A 20,866-nucleotide genomic window follows, 5' to 3' on the forward strand; every position below is an offset into this window, starting at 1 on the left:
GCCAGGACCCTTGTTCCCTCTGGTAGAATTAGTACCAGCAGTGCAATGCCCTCAGTCCACTACCCTTCCCAGAGTGCAGCTTTGGATGAGGACAGCTGCTGTTGTCACTGACAGCTGACAGTGTTTAGTGACCCATCCACCGCCACGGAGTTGAGGGTACCATAACTTTCCTAATATTATCACCCCAGTAGTGTCTTATTAGCTCCTCAACCTCTCTATTTTGCCTTATGACACTGTCCACCCTGCTCTGTGCCTTTGTCCACCATGTCTTGGTGCTGTAGGGTGAGCCCCTTGCTCTAGAAGGCTAGCAGTTCTAGGCTGAGCTCTCAAGTTCTATCCTCAAGGAGCATAATGTGCTTGATCTGTTAAAACCACAGACGCACCGTATTGGCCAGGAGTCCACGGAGCTCTCTGTGTCACTGCTCAGTGCTCTCAGGGCATCCTTTGTCCACTCCACCCTCCTCCAATGCTACTGACATCCTTTGCTAGCTCTTCCACCCACAAGTCCCCCAGCCCTGGTCTCTAGCACTAGGATGGTGTGCATAGCCACTGCTTTAAAGTTTAGTCACATATGTACACACAACCCAGTATAGAAAATGTCTCTGGAATGTGGGCCGTGTGTCATCTGAAGCCAGTGCTGGCCAGTGTCCTCCATTTCTATCTCTCTGTCGAGCTACACACTTGCACACACATGTGCACATGCACATATACAGAGGCCACTCTCCTCATTCTAACAGTGTGTTATGGAAGTCACTAGCACTAATGTAGCTGACCAGTTGCTTGCTGGGGTTCACACAGGCTCAGTTTCCCATGAGCCCCTCGGGTCACCACATGTGTCTCACAGTAGCTTGTCTAATGTGCTTCTCACAAAGGTCCTTGAGCCATCCACATGGTGGGTTTATTACCACTGGCCTCACACCAGCTGCAGAGCTAGGCCTGACCTTGTGGAATGTCTGTGAGGTGCCCTGCAGGACTAGTATCATAGCACAAGGTGCTTCAGCACCATCTGGGGCATTCCCTGGCAAGATGACAGCAGGAGCACAGAAAATTAGCACCATGGAGTCCCTGGTGAGGCTCATTTTCAGGATTAGTCAAAACAAGAAGGTAGAGCTTTATAATTACCTCATCTCATCCAGCTGGGAGCACGTGCCTTAAGGCTTCCTTCTCTGTACATGTTCATGGATGGCCACAGAAAGATTAGGAGTAGATTTGGCAACACAGATAAATGTTAGAAAGTAAAAATTAAACAGAATCCATGAATGGTTAGGATTAACTTTTTGCCTATCATCCAGCAATTCATCCATCCATCCACCCATCCATCCATCCATCTATCCATCTATCCATCCATCCATCCATCCATCCATCCATCCATCTATCCATCTATCCATCCATCCATCCATCCATCCATCCATCCATCCATCCATCTATCCATCCATCTATCCATCCATCTATCCATCCATCCATCCATCCATCCATCCATCCATCCATCTATCCATCTATCCATCCATCCATCCATCCATCTATCCATCCATCTATCCATCCATCTTTCCATCCATCCATCCATCCATCCATCCACTAACTCATACATTCATGTCTTTCTACCCATTCAGCCACTCACTCATCTACCCATCAACCCACCCAGTTAACTATTTATCCATCTATCTACTCATCCCTCCATCTACTAACGCACTCATCCACCCACCTGCCTACTCACCCACTCAATCACCCATTTATGTATGAGTTGACAGGCAGGTGTCTAGAAATGCCTCAAGTTTTCAGTGAACCCGTCAACTTTATTTCAAATTTGGAAAACTGTTTTGTTAGAGGATGGTTTTGTGCACTGTGTATCCAAATGCTGATTTCTGCACCCAGAGATCTGGTTCCAGTCAGAAGTGGGTGTTGTAATTATTGTTGAAACATATGGTGCTTTATTCTGTGTAAAAATCATTCTCCATCATCTCTGATTGGTTAATAAAGAACTGAATAGCCAGTAGCTGCGCAGGACTATTGTTATGGTGGGACTTCTAATCCCAGATAGAGCAGAGCAGGAGAGGAAAAGTTGAGGAGAAGGTTGCCGTGAGATTGTCTCCATGGGGACACAGATGGAGGAGGAACAGATGGGGGGAGACTAGGTGGAAGGTAAGAGGGCACATGGCTGGGAAGTAGGCCAGGCCAGTTTTGTTGGGTTGGATAGATGAGTATCTGCCCAGCTATAGTGCTTGAAGCTTACTAATAAATGTGTTAGGTCTCTGTGTCATTATTTGGGTGCGAGAGTGTTACCCTCTTCTTACACTGTTTGTCATTTTCTCTTTACTAGCCTTTCTGCCCCGGCTCCTGGTTTTACATGTGTCAGGCTTGAGACTCTAATTTTCCTGTGAATCCAGGTCTGCCTGTGTCTCTGGCTCTGCTGTGCCCACAACTCTGTCTCTGCAAACCTCTTTAGATGTTCCTCACAGTCCTCTCTTTGGGGTACTCCATCTTCAGGTTCTTTTCGTCCTTGTCATCTCATCTCTGGTCATTTCGGGTTTTTGTGGCTGCTCTCCTGCCCTTTGGCTCTTGGTGTCTGTCTTGTTCTTTGCATCCCCTCCTTCTGCTCCTGCTAGGTCTGCTCCTCACACACCATGAACGCCATGACTTTATCCTCTGTCTGCTAATTCCACTGGTTCCGCCATTCTGGATGTCTTTCTACCCATTGCTTCAATCCTGGACTGCGCTGGCCTGTTGTGTGAATGACTTCCCACAGTGGAATGAGCATACTGCTCTGTTCCATGGGTCTTGTTGTGTTTCCCACTGAAGGGTATTGACACCTTCCTGCAGGGACATCCCTGTCAGCCAGCTCCATCTTTCCCTGGGTTCCTACTGGGGACATGCTGATGGGGTTGCACACAGAGTTTGTGCATGAGGGCAAGGTCAACACCTTAACCAGGACAAGCTGCTCCTTGGTGACTGAGTGCTTCTATCTCTGAGGAAAGTCCTTTGCTCTTGATGTTTCTAGTGTCCAGGTACTGACGGCCCAGCTTCAGGACACAGGGTACCTCACAGTGGTACCACTGCACTTTGCAGTTCCACATCCTACATATCTACTCCTCTTGAGCTCTGGTTTCCCCTTCTCCAGCTTACGGAAGTCCCCTGATGTGGGAGTCACCTTCCTTGCTGCACAGGCCTGTCCTGTCCAGAAAGCATCACCTTAGAAGGAAACATGACTTTGGTGCTATCAGTCTATAGTGAGCTAGCTGGTTGGTTCTGGCCTCTGTCAATAGACTCGACATGACAACAGAATGAAGTGGAGGAGGCCAGTAACGTCATGTTTGGAAAGAGATGGAGCTACTACCATCCTGCCACACCCTCTCAGAGACCTGGATAGATGCACATCCCTGCCTTCTCTGCAGATTCTGTCATGTCCCAGGGTGTAGACACAGTACAGGCATATGGGGACCCATATCCATGCCAGGCACTGTCCAGTGTGCTGATGCTGACTGCCTGGGAATCTAGACAGTAGCCCCAGGGAACGAAGCACCGAAGAGAAAGCTTTACTCAGTGTGACCTGTCAACATGCTTTCAGCCCTCAGGCCTCAGGCAGCCCACCAGTGGTGGCCTGAGGAAGTGACATGTCAGGGTGCAACAGTGCCCCTTGTGTCTACACCAATTTCTTCCTACTTGTGTGGACTTCAACAAATGTATTAGCACGTGGAGTCTTCTGTTCACCATCAGGGGAGTCAGGAGCATTTCCCAAAGAACAGGTTCTGTTGGGACTCGGGTCCCAGGTGCAGTGAACCTCATAGGGAGCCTGTAGCTGGTGCCAGGCACACGGATACGTGCACCAAAATATATGACTGTACCAGAAATATAACTTCAACATGGGGGCATCAGTGCCCATCCTTACCCTCTGCAGGATGCGTCTACCTGATGAGTACTAGAGAAGAGTCAGGACCATCCCGGCTATTCAGCACATTCTCATCCATAGTCAATGCCTAGATTTGTGAAGATATCACTGACTACATAGTGTGCATGGCCTGTGTGCTCCATCACAGTGTACTCTCAGTGTGTCTGGCCTGCGTAGTCCGTCACAGAGTGCTTGATCTCCAATCACAATCTGTGCCCTCTACACATTGATGGTCTCTGCATTTTGCCCTAATGAAGTCAAGAGGTAGGGCCTGCCTGCTCACACAAGGCCCATGGCCTAGACCTGACTCCAGTGGCTAGCATGTACTTTTACCACTTAACAAGGAGCAGTGGCCAACCACAGGAGCTGAGACAGCACCTGGCAGGCATCCAAGGAGCTGTCACTCAAGCTGCTCTGGGAAGCGTGGGACATGGAAATGTCTACTCAGGTTCATTGGCATCCTATAGAGAAGGAGTGGTTCAAAGCGAAGGGACACGGGGAACTAAACTACACAGATAGGTCTCAAAGGGCGGCAGATCGCCAGCTGCAAAGGAGAAATTATAGGGCACCAATGAGGACCAACGGAGTCTGCACAGGTTCAGTCAAGGTCTTTATTGCTCAGAAGGCTCAAGTATGTTCAGAGGAGACACAGTTACAATGAGGTGAGGTGGCTTGACCTAGAGAGGGCAGGGGCAGAGAGAGGAGAGCACTGCCATGGCCTGGGTAGAGTTTAGAGCACAGAGTTGGGCATATAGTTCTGTGAGGTCTGGCTCCCCATCACTCACTGGAGATACAGGAAATTCTCTCATTGGGACATTGCTCATCATCAGCAGGACTTCTGCCCTGAAGAGAGGCCACAGCAGGCCTGGCGGGAGCAGGCAGGGCGGCAGAGCAGGGACATACAGGAGGAGGCTGGGCGGCAGCAGCTGGGCTGGCAGGAGGAGGCACAGCAGGAGGAGGTGGGCACACAGCAGGCAGGTCTGCACACAGGGTGGCAGAGCAGGGACATGCTGGAGCAGGGCTTGCAGCACACAGGCTTGCAGCAGACAGGTGTGCAGCAGACAGGCTTGCAGCAGACAGGTGCACAGCAAGATGGCTGACAGCATGAGGAGGATCCAGAGCAGATGGGTGTGCAGCAGACAGGTGTGCAGCAGACAGGCTTGCAGCAGAGAGGAACACAGCAGGATGATTGACAGCATGAGGATTGGCAGCAAGAGGACTGGCAGCTAGACTGCTGGCAGCATGAGGAGGATCCACAGCAGACAGGTGTGCAGCAGACAGGCTTGCAGCAAAGAGTCACACCGCAGGACTGCTGGCAGGGGGAGCAGGTGCAGCACGCTGGCTGGCAGCATGAAGATTGGCAGCAGGGGCTGGACCCACAACACACTGGGGAGCAGATGAGGGTTAGACAGGGACCTGGGGCACAGCAGCTGGGGACGCAGCAGCTAGACTGGCAGCAGCTGGGGACACAGCAGCTAGACTGGCAGCAGCTTGGGGCACAGCAGCTGGGCTCACAGCAGCTCTCTGGGCAGTCGTCCACCTGCCAGGAGGAGTGGGTGCAAGCATCAGAGCAGACAGACATGGTGGAGGCGGCCATGGCAGAGCTGGCTTGGGGTAGAGTGAGTGAGTGGTGAGTGAGAGTGTGAGTGTGCGAGGTGCTGGGCCGTCGCCTTTTATCCTCCTGTGCTGTTGTCTGGCTTGGCCTCCCTTCCTTGTTGGTGTGGCTCTGGCCATCATTAGGGTGTTTGTTTGTCTGGGATGTTGTTGTCAGGCCTGTCTGTCTCCTGCTTGTGGGTGGTTCTGGGAGGAGTTGTGGGGCAGAGGTATTACATTAACAGGGAGATTGGGGCGTTATTGGTGGAACTTGTCCCAGCCCACATATGGCTGCTGGGATGTCATCCTGCCATGGTCAGATGCCAGGACCCTTGCTCCCTCTGCAAGAATTAGTACCAAGGGACTGATGCTGTCAGTCCAGTACCCCTCCCAGAGCCCAGCTTTGGATGACAAAAGCTGCCTTTTTGTGACAGTGTTAAGACAGCAGAGGTGTTCAGTGACCCATCCACAGCCATGGAGTTGTTACAATAAGTTGCCTATAACTACCACCTCAATAGTGTCTCTTCAGCTCCTCAACTTCTCTATATGGTCTTATGACACTGTCCACCCTGATCTGTGCCTGTGTCCACCCTGCCTGCTGTCCACCATGTCCTTGGTGCTGCAGGGTGAGCTCCCTGCTCTAGAAGGCTAGCAGTTCTAGGCTGAGCTCTCAAGTTCTATCCTCAAGGAGCATAATGTGCTTGATCTGTTGAAACCACAGACACACCGCATTGGCCAGGAGTCCACGGAGCTCTGTGTCACTGCTCAGTGCTCTCTGTGCATCCTTTGTCCACTCCACCCTCCTCCAATGCTACTGACATCCTTCGTCAGTTCTTTCACCCACAAGTCACCCAGCCCTGCCTCTAGCACTAGGATGGGTGTGCATAGCCACTGCTTTAAAGTTTAGTCACATTTGTATACAGAGCCCAGTACAGAAAATGCATCTGGAAGGTGGGCTCTATGTCATCTGTAGCCAGTGCTGGCCAGTGTCCTCCATTTCTATCTCTCTGTCGAGCTACACACATGCACACACATGCGCACATGCAGATAAACAGAAACCATTCTCCTCATTCTAATTGTGTATTCTGCGAGTCACTAGCACCAATGTAGCCAACCAGTTGCTTGCTGGGGTACACACAGGCTCAGTTTCCCATAAGCCTCTCAGGTCGTCACATGTACCACACAGGAGCTTGTCTAATGTGCTTCTCACAAAGGTCTGTGAGCCATCCACAGTGTGGAATTAGTACCAACTGCCCTCCACCAGCTGCAGAGCTAGGCCTGACCTTATGAACTATGTGTGAGGTGCCCTGCAGCACTAGTGTCATAGCACAGGGCACTTCGGCACCTTCGGGGCATTCCCTGGCAAGATGACAGCGGGAGCCCAGAAAATGAGCACCAAGGAGAACCCTGGTGAGGCTCATTTTCAAGATCTGTCAAAACCAGAAGGCAGAGCTTTCTAATTACCTCATTTCACCAGTTGGGAGCATGTGCCTTAAGGTTTCTTGCTCTGTGTATGCCCATGGATGGCCACAGACAGATTAGGAGTTGATTTAATGACACAGATAAATGTTAGAAAGTAAAAATTAAACAGAATCCATAAATGGTGACGATTAACTTTTTGCCTATCATCCATCCATCCATCCACCCATCCATCCATTCATTCATGTGTTTCTACCCAATCAGCCACTCACTCATCCATCCATCAACCCACCCAGCTACCTATGTATCCATCTACCCACTCATCCCTCCATCTACTGACACACTCATCCACCCACCTGCCTACTCACCCACTCAGTCACGCATTGACGTATCAGTTGACGGGCCGGTGTCTAGAAATGCCTCGAGTTTTCACTGTACACGTCAACTTTATTTCAAATTTGGAAAACTGTTTTGTTAGAGGATGGTTTTGTGCACTGTGTATCCAAATGCTGATTTCTGCACCCAGAGATCTGGCTCCAGTCAGAAGTGGGCATTGCAATTATTGTTGAAACATCTCCTGCTTTATTCTGTGTAAAAATCGTTCTTCATCATCTCATGTTGGTTAAGAAAGAGCTAAACAGTCCGTGGCTGGGATGGCCTATTGTTAAGGTGGGACTTCCAATCCCAGGTAGAGCAGAGAGGGAGAGGAGAAGGTAACCATGAGAAGGTCTCCATGAGGACACAGATGGAGGAGCAATAGATGGGGCCAGATTGGTGGAAGGTAAGAGGGCACGTGGCTGGGAAGTAGGCCAGGCCAGTTTTGTTGGATTACAATGGATGAGTATCTGCCCAGCTCTAGTGCTTGAAGCTTACTAATAAATGTGTTAGGTCTCTGTGTCATTATTTGGGTGGGAGAGTGTTATCCTATTCTTACACTGTTTGTCAATTTCTCTTTACTAGTCTTTCTGCCCAGCCTTTCCCCCTCATACTCTGGTTTTACATGTGTCACACTTGAGACTGTTTTGTCTGTGAATCCAGGTCTGCCTGTGCCTCAGGCTCTCCCTGTGGCTCTGCTGTGCCCACAACTCTGTCTCTGCGAACCTCTTTAGATGTTCCTCACAGTCCTCTCTTTGGGGAACCTCATCTTCAGGTTCTTTTCATCCTTGCCGCCCCCTCTCGGGTCATTTCAGGTTTCCCTGGCTGCTCTCCTGCTCTTTGGCTCTTGGTGTCTGTCTTGTTCTTTGCATCCCCTCCTTCTGCTCCTGCTAGGTCTGCTCCTCACACACCATTAATGCCATGACTTTATCCTCTGTCTGCTTATGGTACTGGTTCCACCATTCTGGACGTCTTTCTATCCATTGCTTCCATCCTGGACTGTGCTGGCCTGTTGAGTGAATGACTTCCCACTCAGTGTGAGCATATCGCTCTGTTCCATGGGCCTTGTTTTGTTTCCCACTGAAATGTGTTGACTCTTTCCTGCAGGGACATCCCTGTCAGCCAGCTCCATCTCTCCTGTATCCCTACTGGGGACATGCTGATGGGGTTGGATAAAGAGTTGTGTTTGCGGAAAGGTCAACACCTTAACCAGGACAAGCTGCTCCGTAGTGACTGAGTGGCTCCAGCTCTGAGGGGGGTCCTCTGCTCTGGAAGACTCTAGTGCCCATGTGCTCACTGCCCAGCCCCACAGAGCTTCAAGCTCCTACTCTCCTGCCCCCCATCCTGCATATCCGCCACTCTTGAACTCCGGCATCCACTTTCCAGATCGAGGAAGCCCTCTGTCTAGGCGTCAGCCCCATCCTGTGACCTGGAGCCAAGGCTGTGCACAAATGATGTAGGATGACTCAGCGTTCCCCTCCTGTGGGGTCATGACCTCCTGACAGGCTGTGCAGTGGGCATAGTGAGAAACCTGCCCCCATCTTTCTACTTTCTAGGAAGAGAGAACATACAAGGCCACAGGCTACAGTTAGTCCATTGCTTGTGCTTAACAACTGGGCATCTTTCGGTCTAGACCACACCTCCTTCTCTGACTCTCAGGATCTTTCTTTTACCCAGTACAACCGAGCCTACACTGCAGCTCAGGGCTGTTCTGTCCAGAAAGCATCACCCTAGGAGAAATGTGATTTTGGAGTTATCAGTCCATAGTGGGCTAGCCAGTTGCTTAGGGCCTGTTTGGACGACTCGACCAGACAAGAAAATGAAGTGGGGTGGTGGCGGTAGCATCATGTTTGGAAAGAGATGGAGCTGCCGCCATCCTGCCACACCCTCTCAGAGACCTTGGATGGCTGCACATCCTTCTACCCAAGCCATGTCCACAGAGTCTGCCATGTCCCAGAGTGTAGACAGAGCGCAGATGTGTGGGGACCCACACCCACCCCAGGTACTGTCCCGTGTGCTGACACTGACTGCCTGGGAATCTTGACAGTAGCCCTCAGTGAACAAAGCACTGAAGAGAAATCTTCACTCAGTGTGAGGCTGTCTCCATGCTCTCAGGCCTCAGGCCTCAGGCTGCCCACGAGTGGCGTCATGAGGAAGTGACATGTCAGGGTAGGAGAAGTGTGCTCATGGCTACACCAATTTCTTCCTCCTTAATTGGATTTCAACAATTTTATTTGCAAGTGAACCAGGGTAGAGTCTTCTGTTCACAATCAGGGAGGCAGGAACATTTCCCATAGAACAGGTACTGTTGGGAATTGGGTCACTGGTGCTGAGAGCCTCATGGGAGCGTGTAGATGGTGCCAGGCACACGGATACATGCTGACAAAATACTTGGCTATGCTTGAACTAAAATCTTAATGGGGTGGGGGAAGGGGCGGGCATCACTCCCCATCCTTATTCTCTGCAGGCTGCCTCCACCTGATGAGCACTAGAGTAGAGCCAGGACCACCCCGGCAGCCAGCACATTCTCATCCACAATTAGATTCTAGATTTGTGAAGATGTCACTGACTCCTTAGTGTGCCAGGCCTGTGTGCTCCATCACAGTGTGGTTGCTCTCCAAGCATAGTGTGTGCCCTCCCACATACTAATGGTCTCTGCATTTAGCCCTAATGAAATCCGGAGGTAGAGGGCTGTCTGCTCACACAAGGCCCATGGCCCAGAGCTCATTCCAATTGCTAGAACATATTTGTACCACTTACAAGGGACCGTGGAAGACCACAGAAGAGCTGAGACTATACTTGGCAGTCACCCGAGGAGCTGTCCCCTGAACTGCTCTGGGTAGTATGGAGCAGAAAAGTGCTTATTCAGGTTTGGTTGGCATCCTATAGTAAAGGAGTGGTTGAAAGCAAGGGGACACGGGGAACTAAACTAGCACAGATAGGTCTCAAATGGCGGCAGATCCCCAATTGCAAAGGAGAAATTATAGGACACCAATGAGGACCAACGGAGTCTGCACAGGTTCAGTCAAGGTCTTTATTGCTCAGAAGGCTCAAGTGTGTTCAGAGGAGACACAGTCACAATGAGGTGAGGTGGCTTGACCTAGAGAGGCCAGGGGCAGAGAGAGGAGGGCACTGCCATGGCCTGGGTAGAGTTTAGAGTACTGAGTGTGGACACAATCTTCTGTGAGGTTTGGCTCCCCACCACTCACTGGAGATCAGGAAATTCTCTCATTGGGAGGCTGGTCATCAGCAGCTGGACTTCTGGCCTGAGGAGAGGCCACAGCAGGCCTGGCGGGAGCAGGCAGGGCGGCAGAGCAGGGACACACAGGAGGAGGCTGGGCGGCAGCAGCTGGGCTGGCAGGAAGAGGCACAGCAGGAGGAGGTGGGCACACAGCAGGCAGGTCTGCACACAGGGCTGCAGAGCAGGGACATGCTGGAGCAGGGCTTGCAGCAGACAGGCTTGCAGCAGACAGGTGCACAGCAGGATGGCTGACAGCATGAGGAGGATCCAGAGCAGACAGGTGTGCAGCAGACAGGCTTGCAGCAGACAGGTGTGCAGCAGACAGGTGTGCAGCAGACAGGAGCACAGCAGGATGGTTGGCAGCAAGAGGACTGGCAGCTAGACTGCTGGCAGCATGAGGAGGATCCACAGCAGACAGGTGTGCAGCAGACAGGCTTGCAGCAAAGAGTCACACCACAGGACTGCAGGCAGGGGGAGCAGGTGCAGCACGCTGTCTGGCAGCATGAAGATTGGCAGCAGGGGCTGGACCCACAACACACTGGGGAGCAGACAAAGGTTAGACAGGGACCTGGGGCACAGCCACTGGGGGCACAGCAGCTAGTCTGGCAGCAGCTTGGGGCACAGCAGCTGGGCTCACAGCAGCTCTCTGGGCAGTCGTCCACCTGCCAGGAGGAGTGGGTGCAAGCATCAGAGCAGACAGACATGGTGGAGGCGGCCATGGCAGAGCTGGCTTGGGGTAGAGTGAGTGAGTGGTGAGTGAGAGTGTGAGTGTGCGAGGTGCTGGGCCGTCGCCTTTTATCCTCCTGTGCTGTTGTGTGGCTTGGCCTCCCTTCCTTGTTGGTGTGGCTCTGGCCATCATTAGGGTGTTTGTTTGTCTAGGATGTTGTTGTCAGGCCTGTCTGTCTCCTGCCTGTGTGTGGTGCTGGGAGGAGTTGTGGGCCAGAGATGTTACATGAACAGGGATATTGGGATGTCATTGGTGGGACTTGCCCAGCCATCCAATTGCTGCAGGGATGTCATCCTGCCATAGTCAGCTGCCAGGACCCTTGCTCCCTCTGCAAGAATTAGTTCCAGAGGACTGATGCCCTCAGTCCAGTACCCCTCCCACAGCCTAGGCTTGGATGATGAAAGCTGCCTCTTTGTGACAGTGTTCAGACAGAGGAGGTGTTCAGTGACCCGTCCATCGCCACTGAGTTAGTACAATAACTTGCCTATAACTACCACCTCAATAGAGTCTCTTCAGCTCCTCAAACTCTCTCTATTGCCTTATGACACTGTCCACCCAGTTCTGTGCCTGTGTCCACGCTGCCATCTGTCCCCCATGTTTTTGGGCTGCAGGGTGAGCTCCCCGCTCTAGAAGGCTAGCAGTTCTAGGCTGAGCTCTCAAGTTCTATCCTCAAGGATAATAATGTGCAGGATCTGTTGAAACTGCAGACGCACCACTTTGGCCAGGAGTCCATGGAGTTCTCTGTCTCACTGCTCAGTGTTCTCTGGGCATCCTTTGTCCACTTCACCCTCCTCCGATGCCAGGACATTCTTTGGCAGCTCTTCTGCCCACAGATTAACCTGCATTTTCTGTAGTACTTGGATGGGTGTGCATAGCCACTGCTTTAAATTTAAGTCACATTTGTACACAGAGCCCAGTGCAGAAAATGCATCTGAAAAGGAGCCCTTGTGACATCTGAAGCCAATGCTGGCCAGTGTCTTCCATTTCTATTTCTCTGTCAATCTACACGCATGCACACACATGTACACATGCACACACATGTACACATGCACATAAGCACAAGCCATTCTCCTCATTCTAATTGTGTGGTCTACAACTCACTAACACTAACTGAGCTGGCTACTTGCTTCCTGGGGTTCACACAGGCTAAGTTTCCCATGAGCCTCCCTGGTCACCACATGTGTCTCACAGGAACTTGTGTAATGTGCTTCTCACAAATGTCCTTGAGCCATCCACATGGTAGAATTAGTACCATTGCCCTCCACGAGCTGCAGAGCTTCGCCTGACCTTGTGGACTGTCTGTGAGGTGCCCTGCAGGGCTAGTGTCATAGCACTGGGCGCTTCAGCACCATCTGCGGCATTCCCTGGCAAGGTGACAGCAGGAGCCCAGAAAATGAGCACCAGGGAGACAAAGGTGAGGCTCATTTTCAGAATTAGTCAAGAAGACAGAGTTTTATAATTACCTCATCTCACCCAGTTGGAGGCACGTGCGTTAAGGCTTCCTGCTCTGTACATGTCCATGGATGGCCACAGAAAGACTAGGAGGTGATTTGTGGACACAGATAAATGTTAGAAAGTAAAATTTGAACAGAATCCACAAATGGTGAGTATAGACTTTTTGCCTATCATCCGTCCATCCATCCATCCATCCATCCATCCATCCATCCACTCATCCATCCATCCATCCATCCATCCATCCACTCATCCATCCATCCATCCATCCATCCATCCATCCACTCACTCACTCATTCATGTCTTTCTACCCATTCAGCCACTCACTCATCCATCCATCAACCCACCCAGGTACCTGTTTGTCCATCTCCCCACTCATCCCTCCATCTACTAACGCACTCATCCACCCACCTGCCTACTCACCCACTCAGTCACCCATTTATGTATGAGTTGACAGGCAGGTGTCTAGAAATGCCTTGAGTTTTCGTTGTACTTGTCATCTTTATTTCAAATTTGGAAAACTGATTTGTTAGAGGATGGTTTTGTGCACTGTGTATCCAAATGCTGAATCCTGCACCCAGAGATCTGGTTCCAGTCAGAAGTGGGCATTGTAATTATTGTTGAAACATATCGTGTTTTATTCTGTGTTAAAATCATTCTCCATCATCTCTGATTGGTTAATAAAGAAGTGAACAGTCAGAAGTTGGGCAGGACTATTGCTGAGGTGGGACTTCCAATCCCAGGTGGAGCAGAGAGGGTGAGGAGAAGGTTGAGGAGAAGGTTACCATGAGAAGGTCTCCATGAGGACACAGATGGAGGAGGAATAGATGGGGTGAGACTAAGTGGAAGGTAACCGTGGGCATGGCTGGGAAGTGGGCCAGGCCAGTTTTGTTGGGTTGGACAGATGAATATCTGCCCAGCTGTAGTGCTTGAAGCTTATTAATAAATGTCTTAGGTCTCTGTGTCATTATTTGTGTGCGAGACTGTTACCTTGTTCTTATACTGTTTGTCATTTTCTCTTTACTAGTCTTTCTGCCCTGGCCTTCCCCCTCATCCTCTGGTTTTACATGTGTCACACTTGAGACTCTGTTTTGGCTGTGATTCCAGCTCTGGCTTTGCCTCTGACTCTGCCTGTGGCCCTGCTGTGCTCACAACTCTGTCTCTGCAAACCTCTTTAGATGTTCCTCACAGTCCTCTCTTTGGGGAACTTTATCTTCAGGTTCTTTTCATCCTTGTCATCTCATCTCTGGTCATTTTAGGTTTTCGTAGCTGCTCTCCTGCTCTTCGGGTCTTGGTCTCTGTCTTGTTCTTTGCTTCCCCTCCTTCTGCTCCCACTAGTTCTGCTCCTCACACACCATTAATGCCAGGACTTTATCCTCTGTCTGCTAATTCCACTGGTTTCCCCATTCTGGATGTCTCTCTATCCATTGCTTCCATCCTGGACTGCGCTGGCCTGCTGTGTAATGACTTCCCACCGTGGTATGAGCATCCCGCTCTGTTCCATGGGTCCTGTTTTGTTTCCCTCTGAATGATGTTGACCCCTTCCTGCCGGGACATCCCTGTCAGCCATTTCCATATCCTTCTGAATCCCTCCTGGTGACATGCTGATGGGATTGCATGCAAAGTTTGTGCTTGAGGGAAGGTCAACACCTTAACCCTGGCAAGCTGCTCCTTGGTGACTGAGTGCCTGTAACTCTGAGGGAGGTCCTCTGCTCTGGTTGTCTCCAGTGCGCAGGTGCTCATGGCCTAGCTTCAGGATATGGGGTACCTCACTGTGGTACTACTGCAATCTCCAGCCTCACATCCTGTATATCCACCCCTCCTGAGATGTCCCCATCTCCAGCTGGAGGAAGTCCCCTGCTCTAGTAATCACCCCATCCTGTGATCTGGAGCCAAGGCTGTGCACAGATGACGTAGGCTGACTCAGCGTTCCCTTCCTGTGGGGTCATGACCTCCCAGCAGGCTGTGCAGTGAGCGTAGTGCACACTCCTCCATCTTTCTAGGTTCCAGGAAGAGGAAACATACAAGGCCACAGGCGCTACAGTTAGTCCATTGCTTGTGCTTGACAACTGGGCATCTTTCGGTTCTGACCATGCCTCCTTCTCTGACTCCTCAGGGTCTTTCTTTTACGCAGTACAACCTACACTGTTGCTCAGGCCTGTCCTGTCCAGAAAGCATCGCCCTAGAAGGAAACGTGATTTTCGAGTTATCAGTCTTTAATGGCCTAGCCAGTTGGTTCAGGCCTGTTTGGAAGACTTGACCTGACAAGAAAATGAAGTAGGGGTGCAGTAGCATCATGTTTGGAAAGATATGGAGCTGCAGCCATCCTGCCACACCCTCTCAGAGACCTTGGATGGCTGTACATCCTTCTGCCCAAGCCTTGTCTACAGAGTCTGCCATGTCCCTGAGTGTAGACAGAGCCCAGGCATCTGGGGACCCACACCCACGCCAGGCACTGTCCTGAGTACTGACACTGACTGCCTGGGAATCTAGACAGTAGCCCCCAGTAAATGAAGCACTGAAGCAAAAGCTTCACTCGGTGTGAGGCTGTCTCCATGCTCTCAGGCCTCAGGTCTCAGGCAGCACATCAGTGGAGTCAGGGGCAGTATCCTTCTTGTCTACACAAATTTCTTCCTACTTATGTGGACTTCAACAATTGTATTAGCACGTGGACCAGGGTCAAGTCTTATGTTCACCATCAACGGAGGCAGGAGCATTTCCCATAGACCAGGTTCTGTTTGGACTCAGATCCCAAGTGCTGTGAGCCTCACAGGGAGCCTGTAGCTGGTGCCAGGCACACGGATACGTGCTGACAAGATGCTTGGCTGTGACTGAACTAGAACTTCAACGAGGGGGCATCAGTGCCCATCCTTACCCTCTGCGGCTGCATCCACCTGATGAGTACTAGAGCAGAGTCAGGACCATCCCGACAGCCAGCACATTCCCATCCACAATTAGATTCCAGATTTCTGAAGATATCACTGACTACATAGTGTTCCTGCCCAGTGTATTCCATCACAATGTCTTTATTCTTCAATCACAATCTGTGCCCAGTACACATTAATGGTTTCTGCATTTAGCCCTAATGAAGTCCAGAGGTAGGGGCCTGTCTGCTCACACAAGGCCCATGGCCTAGACCTGATTCCAGTTGCAAGCACATACTTGTACCACTTAACAAGGAACAGTGGCCAACCACAGCACTTGGCATGCACCTGAGGAGCTGTCCCTGATCTCCTCTGACAAGCATGGGCCATGGAAGTGTCTACTCAGGTTGATTAGCATCCTACAGAGGAGGGGTTGAAAGCAAGGGGACACAGGGAACTAAACTAGCACAGATAGGTCTCAAAGGGTGGCAGATCTCCTTTGTGAGCTGCAAAGGAGAAATTATAGGACACCAATGAGGACCAACGGAGTCTGCACAGGTTCAGTCAAGGTCTTTATTGCTCAGAAGGCTCAAGTGTGTTCAGAAGAGACACAGTCACAATGAGGTGAGGTGGCTTGACCTAGAGAGGGCAGTGACAGAGAGAGGAGGGCACTGCCATGGCCTGGATAGTGTGTAGAGCACAGAGTGTGTACAGATACTTCTGTGAGGTCTTGGTCCACACCACTCAGTGGAGATACAGGAAATTCTCTCATTGGGAGACTGGTCATCAGCAGCTGCACTTCTGGCCTGAGGAGAGGCCACAGCAGGCCTGGCGGGAGCAGGCTGGGCGGCACAGCAGGGACACACAGGAGGAGGCTGGGCGGCAGCAACTGGGCTGGCAGGAGGAGGCACAGCAGGTAGAGGTGGGCACACAGCAGGCAGGTCTGCACACAGGGCTGCAGAGCAGGGACATGCTGGAGCAGGGCTTGCAGCAGACAGGCTTGCAGCAGACAGGTGCACAGCAGGATGGCTGGCAGCATGAGGAGGATCCAGAGCAGATGGGTGTGCAGCAGACACGTGTGCAGCAGACAGGCTTGCAGCAGACAGGTGTGCAGCAGACAGGCTTGCAGCAGACAGGCGCACAGCAGGATGGCTGGCAGCAAGAGGACTGGCAGCTAGACTGCTGGCAGCATGAGGAGGATCCACAGCAGACAGGTGTGCAGCAGACAGGCTTGCAGCAAAGAGTCACACCGCAGGACTGCTGGCAGGGGGAGCAGGTGCAGCACGCTGGCTGGCAGCATGAAGATTGGCAGCAGGGGCTGGACCCACAACACACTGGGGTGCAGATGAGGGTCAGACAGGGACTTGAGGTACAGCAACTGGGGGCACAGCAGCTAGACTGGCAGCAGCTTGGGACACAGCAGCTGGGCTGGCAGCAGCTGGGGGCACAGCAGCTGGGCTCACAGCAGCTCTCTGGGCAGTCGTCCACCTGCCAGGAGGAGTGGGTGCAAGCATCAGAGCAGACAGACATGGTGGAGGCGGCCATGGCAGAGCTGGCTTGGGGTAGAGTGAGTGAGTGGTGAGTGAGAGTGTGAGTGTGCGAGGTGCTGGGCCGTCGCCTTTTATCCTCCTGTGCTGTTGTGTGGCTTGGCCTCCCTTCCTTGTTGGTGTGGCTCTGGCCATCATTAGGGTGTTTGTTTGTCTGGGATGTTGTTGTCAGGCCTGTCTGTCTCCTGCCTGTGGGCATTGCTCGGAGGTGTAGTGTGATAGAGGTGTTTCCTGAACAGGGAAGTTGGGATTTCATTGGTGGGGCTTGCCCAGCCAACCTATGCATGCAGGGATGTCATCCTGCCATAGTCAAATGCCAGGACCCTTGCTCTCTCAGCAAGAATTAGTGCCAGGGGACTGATGCCCTCAGTCCATTACCCCTCCCACAGCCCAGCTTTGGATGAGAAAAGCTGCCTTTTTGTGACAGTGTTAAGGCAGCAGAAGTGTTCAGTGACCCATCCACCGCCATTGAGTTGGTACAATAACTTGCCTATAACTACCACCTCCATAGTGTCTCTTCAGCTCCTGAACCTCTCTATATTGCCTTATGACACTGTCCACCCTGCTCTGTGCCTGTGTCAACCCTGCCTGCTGTCCACCATGAGTTGGGGCTACAGGGTGAGCTCCCTGCTCTAGAAGGCTAACAGTTCTTGGCAGAACTCTCAAGTTCTAACCTCAAGGAGCATAATGTGCATGATCTGTTGACACCACAGATGCACCGCATTGGCCAGGAGTCCACGGAGCTCTCTGTCTCACTGCTCAGTGCTCTCAGGGCATCCTTTGTCCACTCCACCCTCCTCCAATGCTACGACATCCTTCGCCAGCTCTTCTGCCCACAGATTACCCTGCGTTTTCTGTAGTACTAGGATGAGTATGCATAGCCTTTGCTTTAAAGTTAAGTCACATTTGTACACAGAGCCCAGTGTAGAAAATGCATTTGAAAAGGAGCCTGTGTGACATCTGAAGCCAGTGCTAGCCAGTGTCCTCCATATCTATCTCTCTGTCAATCTACACACATGCACACACATGTACACTTACACACACATGTACACATGCACATAAGCAGAGGCCATTCTCCTCATTCTAATGGTGTGGTCTACAACTCACTAACACTAACTTAGCTGGCTACTTGCTTACTGGGGTTCACACAGGCTAAGTTTCCCATGAGCCTCCCTGGTCACCACATGTGTCTCACAGGAACTTATGTAATGTGCTTCTCTCAAATGTCCTTGAGCCATCCACATGGTGGAATTAGTACCATTGCCCTCCATGAGCTGCAGAGCTAGGCCTGACCTTGTGGACTGTCTGTGAGGTGCCCTGCAGGACTAGTGTCATAGCATAGGACGCTTCAGCACCATCTGGGGCATTCCCTGGCAAGGTGACAGCAGGAGCCCAGAAAATGAGCACCAGGGAGACTGGGCTGAGCCTCATTTTTAGGATTAGTCAAGACTAGAAGGCAGAGCTTTTTTTTTTCCTGTGCCTTCTTTTTTTTTTAAATTTTTTATTAATTATTCTTGTTACATCTCAATAGCTATCCCATCCTTGTATCCTCCCATTCTTCCCTCCTTCCCATTTTCCCCTTATTCCCCTCTCCTATGACTGTTCCTTGGGGATATTTCCTCCCCCTGTGTATGCTCATAGGGTGTCAAGTTTCTTCTTGGTAAACTGCTATCCTTCCTTTGAGTGCCACCAGGTCTCCCCCTCCAGGGGACATGGTCCAATATGAGGCACCAGAGTTCGTGTGAAAGTCATACCCTACTCTCCACTCAACTGTGGAGAATGTTCTGACCATTGGCTAGATCTGGGTAGGGGTTTAAAGTTTACTGCCTGTATTGTCCTTGGCTGGTGCTTAGTTTGAGCGGGACCCCTAGGCCCAAATCTGCCTATCATTATGCTCTACTTGTAGGTTTCTAGGACCCTCTGGATCCTTCTACTTTGCTATTCTCCCATGCTTCTCTCATCTAGAGTCCCAATAGAATGTCCTCCCCTTTGTCCCAGTTTCCTGGTAAGTGAAGGCTATCGTGGGACATGCCCCTTGGGCTAATATGCAGATATAAGTGAGTATATACCATTTGACTCTTTCTGCTTCTGAGTTAACTCACTCATTATGATCATTTCTAGCTCAATCCATTTGTCCACAGATTTCGGGAATTCCTTGTTGTTAATAGCTGAGTAGTACTCCATAGTGTATATGTACCACAGTTTCTTTATCCATTCTTTTACTGAGGGACACTTAGGCTGTTTCCATGTTCTGGCTATTAAGAATAAGGCTGCTATGAACATGGTTGAGCAAATTTTCTTGTTGTGTGCTGGAGCATCTTCTGGGTATATTCCAAGGAGTGGAATAGCTGGGTCTTGAGGAAGTCCTATTCCCAGTTTTCTGAGATAGCACCAGATAGATTTCCAAAGTGGCTGTACTAGTTTGCATCCCCACCAGCAATGAAGGAGTGTTGCTCTTTCTCCACATCCTCGCCAGCATGTGGTGTCACTTGAATTTTTTATCTTAGCCATTCTGATGGGTGCAAGATGGAATCTCAGAGTTGTTTTGATTTGCATTTCCCTGATAACTAAGGAGGTTGAGCATTTCTTTAAGTGTTTCTCAGCCATTTGATATTCCTCTGTTGAGAATTCTCTGTTTAGTTCCAAGCCCCATCTCTGAATTGGGTTATTTTGTTTGGTGGTGTTCTCTTTCTTTGCTGGGTCTTTGTGAGGTTTAGGTATCAATGTGACTATGGCCTCATGGAATGAATTTGGTAATGTTCCATCCATTTCTATCTTTTGGAGTAGCTTGAAGAGTATCAGTATGAGCTTGCCCTTGAAGGTCTGGTAGAATTCTGCACTGAAACCATCTGGCCCTGGGCTTTTTTTTTTTTTTTTTTTTTTTTTTTTTTTTTTTTTGATTGGGAGACTATCAATGATTGCTTCTATTACTGTAGGGGAAATGGGACTATTTAGCCTGTTTATCTGTTCTTCACTCAACTTTGGCAAGTGAAATTGATCAAGAAAATCATCCATTTCCCTTAGATTTTCAAATTTTGTGGCATATATGCCTTCAAAATAGGATCTTATGATTCTTGGTATTTCTTCAGTGTCTGTTGTTATATCTCCCTTTTCATTTCTGATTTTGTTGATTTCAATACTGTCTCTCTGCCTTTTAGTTAGTTTGGCTAATGGTTTGTCTATCTTGTTGATTTTCTCAAAGAACCAGCTCTTGGTTTTGTTGATTCTTTGGACTGTTTTCTTAGTTTCTAATTTGTTAATTTCAGCCCTGAGTTTGATTATTTCCAGACGTCTACTCCTTTTGGGTGTTTCTGCTTCTTTTTTTTTTCTAGGGCTTCCAGTTGTGTCATTAAGATGCTAATGTGTGATGTTTCCAATTTCTTTTTAAAGGCACTTAGTGCTATGAATTTTCCTCTTAGCACTGCTTTCAATATATCCTACAAATTTGGGTATGTTGTTCCTTCATTTTCATTGAATTTCAGAAACTCCTTGATTTCTTTCTTTATTTCTTCCCTGACCCAGGTGTCATTTAGCAGAGAGTTGTTTAGTTTCCACGTACGTGTAGGCTTTTTGTTATTTCTGTTGTTGTTGAATTGCAGCCTAAGACCATGGTGATCTGATATGATACAAAGTATTATTTCAATCCTCTTGTATCTGTTGAGGCCTGCTTTGTGACCTACGATGTGATCAATTTTGGAGACGGTTCCATGGGGTGCAGAGAACAAGGTATATTCTTTCTTGTTTGGGTGAAAGGTTCTATAGATA

The 20,866-nt window shown here is 50.2% G+C and overlaps 3 protein-coding genes across 5 annotated transcripts in view; all 3 read right to left on the reverse strand.

The window, feature by feature from the left end:
- The window catches only part of LOC311580432 (uncharacterized protein), a 45,177-nt gene extending 27,967 nt beyond the window's left edge, over nt 1–17,210 (reverse strand). The window contains exon 1 of the mRNA XM_084752022.1: nt 16,340–17,210. Coding sequence (XP_084608148.1) covers nt 16,341–17,099 — 759 coding nt within the window. The 5' untranslated portion in view covers nt 17,100–17,210 and the 3' untranslated portion in view covers nt 16,340. The remainder of the gene's footprint in view (nt 1–16,339) is intronic.
- Nucleotides 4,487–20,866, reverse strand: part of LOC311580424 (uncharacterized protein) — a 56,702-nt gene continuing 40,322 nt past the window's right edge. For 2 of the 3 annotated variants that reach the window (XM_084752003.1, XM_084752004.1), the window contains exon 2: nt 4,487–5,609. In XM_084752003.1, the coding sequence (XP_084608129.1) occupies nt 4,710–5,609 (900 nt within the window). In that variant the 3' untranslated portion in view covers nt 4,487–4,709. Of the gene's footprint in view, nt 5,823–20,866 lie in introns of those variants that run through there. The other variant, XM_084752005.1, reaches the window with a different exon arrangement.
- Nucleotides 10,454–11,328, reverse strand: LOC311580436 (uncharacterized protein). Its single transcript, XM_084752030.1, has one exon. It carries the CDS (start codon nt 11,228–11,230, stop codon nt 10,517–10,519), a length of 714 nt encoding a protein of 237 aa, XP_084608156.1. The 5' UTR covers nt 11,231–11,328; the 3' UTR covers nt 10,454–10,516.

The sequence above is a fragment of the Acomys minous genome (genome assembly GCF_964271855.1).
Source record: "Acomys minous genome assembly, chromosome: 13".
Classification (NCBI taxonomy): Eukaryota; Metazoa; Chordata; class Mammalia; order Rodentia; family Muridae; genus Acomys; species Acomys minous.

Excerpts from the sequence above, each read along its gene's own strand:
- LOC311580436 (XM_084752030.1), bottom strand. The coding sequence starts at position 11,230 with ATGGCCGCCTCCACCATGTCTGTCTGCTCTGATGCTTGCACCCACTCC.